The 8,045-nt window shown below is 47.9% G+C and overlaps 1 protein-coding gene across 1 annotated transcript in view; it reads right to left on the bottom strand.

Annotated features, from left to right (window-relative positions):
- Positions 1 to 430: 430 nt before the first annotated feature.
- Positions 431 to 8,045, bottom strand: part of LOC138657553 (vomeronasal type-2 receptor 1-like) — a 51,423-nt gene continuing 43,808 nt past the window's right edge. Inside the window, exons 3-4 of the mRNA XM_069745323.1 lie at positions 536 to 1,339; positions 431 to 460 (exon numbers count right to left, since the gene is read on the bottom strand). Coding sequence (XP_069601424.1) covers positions 431 to 460; positions 536 to 1,339 — 834 coding nt within the window. The remainder of the gene's footprint in view (positions 461 to 535; positions 1,340 to 8,045) is intronic.

Genomic DNA, 8,045 nt, shown 5'->3' with positions numbered 1-8,045 from the left:
TTACATAAAGTGACAAAAGATGATTCCCTGCTCTGTGGAGGATGCTGCCTGGAAGATAACTCTGCCTCCAGATTTTATATGAAGGGGAGTTACCAGTGTGATGTGTAATGGCTAGCAGTGTTTCCAGTGTGATGTGTAATGGCTACCAGTAATACCAGTGTCATATATGTGTGATGGCCATTCTCTGCTCTACTCATCTCACTGCAGAGTTGTATGTAATTATAACTGACACATCTGAAGGTTCCTCTCAGCTGCAGCCTTCATCTTACAGGCAGACAGGGCTTAAATCTTGTTTGAATACATCAGAGCTCAGAGAGCTGCAAAAAAAATGTGTTTACAACAAAACAAATTTAATTTCTCCCGTTCTATGTTAGTTCCTTGTCTCACACTGGTAACTCTCCTTCATATAAAACAAGCTGTGGAGGCAGAGTTATCTTCCGGACAACGTCCTCCCCAGAACCTGAAAGAGATCGTTCACATAAAGTGATAAAAGATTATTTTAAATGATATGTAACGAGATAGTATATAATCTCACCTTAGTCACGTGATGTTGAAAACTGTGTAATAACTGGTATTTCGCGTCTTTACCAGTTAACATTAGGAACATATCATGCAAAGCTTGTGCCATGACTTCCACACTGTAGTACACACTAGAAGAAACCCCGGAAGACAGGTAATAACTCATAGTTGGAAAAGAATAATTAATAATAGCATCAAATTCATCTGTAGTGCTATATAAAATAAAGTGATCCTTACAACCATCTGCTGACAAACAGTCTAAAAATGGCAAAAATTCCTGAAAATAAAATATAATAGAAAGATCCTGGTAATTTTGCACAAATTCTTCGACTCCGGGAATAGGTCGCAATAAATATTCTACAGCTAAACTCCCATTAAAATGTGGGCGACTAAGCTCTATAATGATGGGACATGAGGCCCATGAAGGAGGAAGAACAAATGTTATGTTATGAAGCAAAGGATCACATTTGTCTAAAAACGTAATCATGTAATCGGAATGTGACCCGCACATCACAATGACATTCACTCCTGAATTGTTTATAATGCTGGAATATTTGTCGCAATATTGAAGAATGTTGGCAGTCAGTTTTATGGTGAAGGCAGCACAGATCTCATGTTCTCTCATGTACTTTGTTAGTATTTGCAGCTTGCTTTCTCCAGTGTCATCATCTGACACTAAAATTCCAACCCAGGTCCAGCCAAAATGCTTCAACAGTTTGGTTACCACCAGATTATGGACGTGGTTATTCTGAACAGTTCGGAAAAAGTGCGGATAGAGGCGTCTATCAGTTAATGAGTAGTCTGTAGCTCCAAAGCTGATCTGTAAAGCAGATAACACATAATAGCAATTCTTACTTTTTTATCATTTCCATCTCCATTCAAATAAAGAAAATTCCAGCTCGTAACTCACCGATGTTGAAAAAGTTGTGCTCATTATTGTATTCAACAGGTTCTAAAAACATCCAATGAGATTTGAACGTATAACTATTTTTTAACCACTAATCTACGGGAAGTAATGTACACCAAAAATCATTCCCCGGCTACTTATCATCATTAGAGATGAGCAGATCTTTTGAAATTCGAATTCACCACAGGTTTTCCAAAAATTAGATTTTAGGGAACAAATATGATCAAATTTGTGCCAATCTCAATAAGTGGGAAATATCTTACTGACCATAAGAACTTGCTCAAACCAATGTGGTGGCGCTGAATGTGGACCTGTGATGGGCTGAGGGCAGGCCTATGGTGGAGCTGAGGGTGGGCCTATGTTGGGGCTGAGGGTGGTGCTGTGGGTGGGGCTGAGGGCGGACCTGTTTTTTGGCTGAGGGCAGGCCTATGGTGGGGCTGAGGGCAAGCCAATGGTGGGGCTGAGGGCGGACCTGTGTTGGGGCTGAGGGTGGGGCTGTGGGTGGGGCTGAAGGCAGGCCTATGATGTGGGCTGAGGGTGGACCTCTGTTGGGGCTGAAGGTGGGGCTCTGGGTGGGGCTGAGGGTGGACCTGTGGTGGGCTGAGGGCAGGCCTATGTTGGGGCTTAGGGCAGACCTGTGTTGGGGCTGAGGGTGGGTCTGTGGGTGGGGCTGAGGGCAAGCCTATGGTGGGGCTGAGAGTGGACCTGAGTTGGGACTGTGGGTGGGGCTGTGGGTGGGGCTGAGGGCAGACCTGTGGTGGGCTGAAGGCAGGCCTATGGTGGGGCTGAGGGAAGACCTATGTTGGGGCTGAGGGTGGGTTGTGGGTGGGGCTTAGGGCAGACCTGTGTTGGGGCTGAGGGCAGGCCTATAGTGGGGCTGAGGGTGGACCTATGTTGGGGATGAGGGTGGGGATGTGGGTGAAGCTGAGGGCAGACCTGTGTTGGGGCTGAGCGTGGGTCTGTGGGTGGGGCTGAGGGCAGGCCTGTGTTGGGGCTGAGGGCAGGCCTATGGTGGGGCTGAGGGTGGACCTGTGTTGGGCCTGAGGGTGGGGATGTGGGTGGGGCTGAAGGCAAACCTGTGTTGGGGCTAAGCGTGGGTCTGTGGGTGGGGCTGAGGGCAGACCTGTGTTGGGGCTGAGCATGGGTCTGTGGGTGGGGCTGAGGGCAGACCTGTGTTGGGGCTGAGCATGGGTCTGTGGGTGGGGCTGAGGGCAGACCTGTGTTGGGGCTGAGGGCAGGCCTATGGTGGGGCTGAGGGTGGACCTGTGTTGGGGCTGAGGGTGGGGATGTGGGTGGGGCTGAGGGCAGATCTGTGTTGGGCTGAGCGTGGGTCTGAGGGCAGACCTGTGTTGGGGCTGAGCGTCGGTCTGTGGGTGGGGCTGAGGGCAGATCTGTGTTGGGGCCGAGGGCAGGCGTATGGTGGGGCTGAGGGCAGACCTGTGTTGGGCTGAGAGTGAGTCTGTGGGTGGGGCTGAGGGCAGACCTATGTTGGGGCTGAGGGTGGGTCTGTGGGTGGGGATGAGGGTAGACCTTTGGTGGGGCTGAGGGTGGGGCTGAGGGCAGACCTGTGGTGGGCTGAAGGCAGGCCTATGGTGGGTCTGAGGACAGACTTGTGTTGGGGATGAGGGTGGGTCTGTGGGTGGGGCTGAGGGCAGACCTGTGTTGGGGCTGAGGGTGGGTCTATAGTGGGACTGAGGGCGGGCCTGTGGTGGGCTGAGGGTGGACCTTTGGGTGGGGCTGGGCGAGGCTTTATTTGGTGCTCTGTACTCATATTCATACTTATGAGCTTAAACGACCGGTCACTGAACCTTCAGTGTTGGCCTCCTATTTGAAATACTGAGTTTGCACAGTTCATATTGCGGTCTTTGTAAAAGAAAAATTAACTATAGTAAATGGCGCAGGCTGCGGCCCATGCACTGTAGAATATATCGCTTGCCGCTACATGCTACTGCACATGCGCTGCCAGGAAAGATAAAGGAGGAAAAAAAATTGGATGCAGGAATATAGCGACTACTCAGTTGCTGCCAGTGGCGTCATGTTATTGGAGGAAAAAATTGACTTGCACAATATCATCTATCACAAGTCAATTTTTTTCCTCCAACCAAATGGCACAGGCGCTTGAGCATTAGCATCTATCTGCGAGCTGTTGTTTAAAGGGAACCTGTCACCCCCAAAATCGAGGGTGAGGAAACCCCACCATCATCATGGGCTTATCTACAGCATTCTGTAATGCTGTAGATAAGCCCCTGATGTTACCTAAAAGAGGAGAAAAAGAAGTTATATTATACTTACCCAGGGGAGGTCCCGCTGCTGGTCAGGTCCGATGGGTGTCGAGAGGGCAGACAAAGTATGCCTGCACCGGAGCCGCAGCGTGAAGACCAGAAGGTGACATCATCTGATGAAGATATGAGGGGCAGGACCGGACCGCGACACCCACTGGATCGGACCGCCGCCCAGGTAAGTATAATCTAACCTCTTTTTCTCATCTTTTTGGATACATTGGGGGCTTATATACAGCATTACAGAATGCTGTAGATAAGCCCCTGAAGCTGATGGGCTTAGCTCACCTTCGATTTTGGGGGTTATTAATATTATTATTATTTATTTATATAGCACCATTAATTCCATGGTGCTCTACATGAGAAAGGGGTTACATACAGGGTTATAGATATCGTTTACAGTAAACAGGTTTACAGTGACGGACTGGTACAGAGGGGAGAGGACCCTATCCTTGCGGACTTACATTCTATGGGAGGGTGACAGGTTCCCTTTAAGGCCATTTAAGACCATTATGATGAATTTGAGAACAGAGCACAAAATAAAGCCCTGGTCACAGCCCAACCTACAGAGCATGATAATTTCATTAATTGAAAATTATCAATTAGGATTAAGCAACAACCACAAGATGGATTTCATCAACATGTATCATTGTAATCAGTATAACGGTGCCAACCTTACACTGTCTGTAGGTTACTGGGCATAATCCTGCTGACAGGTTCCCTTCAAGAGCTAGCAGTTAAGAGGAGAGAAAGACTTTCCAGTGACTCTTGAGATGGAAAATGACTCTGATGAACAAACTCTTCTCTGCTGGGAAAGAGTGGTCTGTGATTACCCAGGTATTAATCACAACTGTATACGGTATCGTAATCTATAAAATGTCAGAGCTGCAGGACATTATGGGGCGACCCACACAGCAAAATGTCATTATCCTGCTGTCTGATGCTTCAGCAATGAGAGGAATGGTGCTAGGTAAGGTATTTTTTTGTGTGTAAACGAAAATTGAATCTCAAAATGTTTCAATTTGGGTGAAACCGTGAGATTCCGGAAATTTGACAAAAACTGTTGAATATACAAAAAGCAAGTGATAAAGAGTAGGGTTGAGCGAAACGGAACGGTCATTTTCAGAAGTCGCCGACTTTTGGCAAAGTCGGGTTTCATGAAACCCGACCCAATCACTGTGTGGGGTCGGCCATGAGGTCGGCGATCTTCTTATTGGGTATCGGAATTCCGATACCGAGTTCCGATATTTTTGCGATATCGGGAATCGGTATCAGGATCCATATTTATGTGTAAAATAAAGAATAAAAATAAAAAATATTGATATACTCACCCTCGGACGCGCCCTGGTTCTAACCGGCAGTCTCCCCTCCTCAGAATGAGCGAGTGAAGGACCTGCGGTGATATCGCGGCTTGTGATTGGTCGCGTGAGTGGTCACATGAGCGGTCACGCGACCAATCACAAGCCGCAACGTCATCGAAGATCCTTCACTTGCTCATTCTTAGGAAGGAAGGCTGCCGGCTAGAACCAGGGCGCGTCCGAGGGTGAGTATATCCCTATTTTTTATTTTTATTCTTTATTTTACACATTAATAAGGATCCCAGGGCCCGAAGGAGAGTTTCCTCTCCTTCAGACTCTAGGAACCATTAGTATCCCATTGCACTGCATTGGGTTTCGTGTTTCGGTCGACCCCGACCCCAACTTTTCTATAGGATCGGACGATTTCAATCGACCCGACTTTTGAGAAAGTCGGGTTTCGTGAAACCCGACTCGACCCTATAAAAATAAAAGTCGCTCAACCCTAATAAAGAGAGAAAACATCCTGCTGATCATAAGTGCTTACATTATATAGGAGATGGAGAAAGAGGACCCCGCTGACCGAAAGAGCTTACACTCTACAGGAGATAGAGGATCCCACTGACCATAAGAGCTGACACTCTACAGGAGAGAGAGGACCCCTCTGACCATAAGAGCTTACACTCTACAGGAGAGAGAGGACCCCACTGACCAAAAGAGCTTACACTCTACAGGAGAGAGAGGACCCCTCTGACCATAAGAGCTTACACTCTACAGGAGAGAAAGGACCCCAATGACCAAAAGAGCTTAGACTCTACAGGAGACAGGACCTCACTGACCATAAGAGCTTACACTCTACAGGAGACAGGACCCCACTGACCATAAGAGCTTACACTCTACAGGAGAGAGGACCCCTCTGACCATAAGAGCTTACACTCTACAGGAGACAGGACCTCACTGACCATAAGAGCTTACACTCTACAGGAGAGAGAGGACCCCACTGACCATAAGAGCTTACACTCTACAGGAGAGAGAGAGGACCCCTGTTATGATCTGGTGGTTTAGGAGCAACATGGGATGAGCTCTGAAGGAAGTGGTACCTGTACTGACCGCAGTCCCTAAGCTCAACACAACACTAGAAGTAGCCGTGGGATGCTTCTGACACTCCCTAGGCACCTCGTCACAGCCTAAGATCTAACTACCCCTAAAGATAGAAACAGGAAAACTATCTTGCCTCAGAGAAAATCCCCAAAGGATAGATAGCCCCCCACAAGTAATGACTGTGAGTGGAGAGGGAAAAGACATACACAGCATGAAACCAGGATGAGCACAGGAGGCCAGTCTAGCTAGATAGATAGGACAGGATGGAATACTGTGCGGTCAGTATAAAACACTACAAAAAATCCACACAGAGTTTGCAAAAATCTCCACACCTGACTAAAGGTGTGGAGGGTAAATCTGCTTCCCAGAGCTTCCAGCTTCACTGCATTAATTCATACTGACAAGCTGGACAAACATAGAAAGCACAGAACGAATAAGTCCACAACCTGTGGACAGAAAAGAGCAAGCAAGGACTTAACTTTGCTGAACTGGTCAGGATAACAGGTAAACCCAAAGAGATGTGAATCCAACCAGGAACCATTGACAAGTGGCACAAGCTGAAGGAAAGAGCCAGGCTAAATAGCCGAGCAGAATAGACAATCAGTGGAAGTAGCTGCTGACTGCTAAATCCAAGGAGCAGCCATTCCACTTAAAACCACCGGAGGGAGCCCAAGAGCAGAACTCACAAAAGTGCCACTTACAACCACCGGAGGGAGCCCAAGAATGGAATTCACAACAGTACCCCCCCCTTGAGGAGGGGTCACCGAACCCTCACCAACGCCGGGGCAGGAGGATCAACTGAGGGAACAACGGGCACCACATATCTCCGCAACAAAGATCTATGGAAAACATTATGAATGGCAAAAGAGGCTGGAAGAGCCAAGCGAAAAGACACCGGATTGATAATTTCAGAAATCTTATAAGGACCAATAAACCGAGGCTTAAACTTAGGGGAAGAAACCTTCATAGGAACATGACGAGAAGACAACCAAACCAAATCCCCCACACGAAGCCGGGGACCAACACACCGACGGCGGTTAGCAAAACGTTGAGCCCTTTCCTGAGACAACGTCAAATTGTCCACCACATGAGTCCAAATCTGCTGCAGCCTGTCCACCACAGAATCCACACCAGGACAATCAGAAGGCTCAACCTGCCCAGAAGAAAAACGAGGATGAAAACCAAAATTACAAAAGAAAGGTGAAACCAAAGTAGCCGAACTAGCCCGATTATTAAGGGCAAACTCGGCCAACGGCAAGAAAGCCACCCAATCATCCTGATCAGCAGACACAAAGCATCTCAAATAGGTCTCCAAGGTCTGATTAGTTCGCTCAGTTTGGCCATTAGTCTGAGGATGAAACGCCGAAGAAAAAGACAAATCAATGCCCATCCTAGCACAAAAGGCCCGCCAAAACCTAGAGACAAACTGAGAACCTCTGTCAGACACAATATTCTCTGGAATTCCATGCAAACAAACCACATGCTGAAAAAACAATGGAACCAAATCTGAGGAGGAAGGCAACTTAGGCAAAGGTACCAGATGGACCATTTTAGAGAACCGGTCACAAACAACCCAGATAACAGACATCTTCTGGGAAACAGGAAGATCCGAAATAAAATCCATGGAAATATGCGTCCAGGGCCTCTCAAGGACTGGCAAAGGCAAAAGCAACCCACTAGCGCGGGAACAGCAAGGCTTGGCCCGGGCGCAAGTCCCACAGGACTGCACAAAAGCACGCACATCGCGCGACAAGGAAGGCCACCAAAAGGACCTAGCAACCAAATCTCTGGTACCAAAAATCCCAGGATGACCAGCCAACACTGAACAATGAACCTCAGAAATAACCTTACTTGTCCATCTATCAGGAACGAACAGCTTCCCCACTGGACAGTGGTCAGGCCTATCAGCCTGAAATTCCCGAAGCACCTGCCGCAAATCAGGGG

Source organism: Ranitomeya imitator, chromosome 1, assembly GCF_032444005.1.
Source record: "Ranitomeya imitator isolate aRanImi1 chromosome 1, aRanImi1.pri, whole genome shotgun sequence".
Lineage (NCBI taxonomy): Eukaryota > Metazoa > Chordata > Amphibia > Anura > Dendrobatidae > Ranitomeya > Ranitomeya imitator.
Note: the sequence above shows the minus strand (reverse complement) of the source record. Positions and strands in the feature narration are given on the sequence as shown.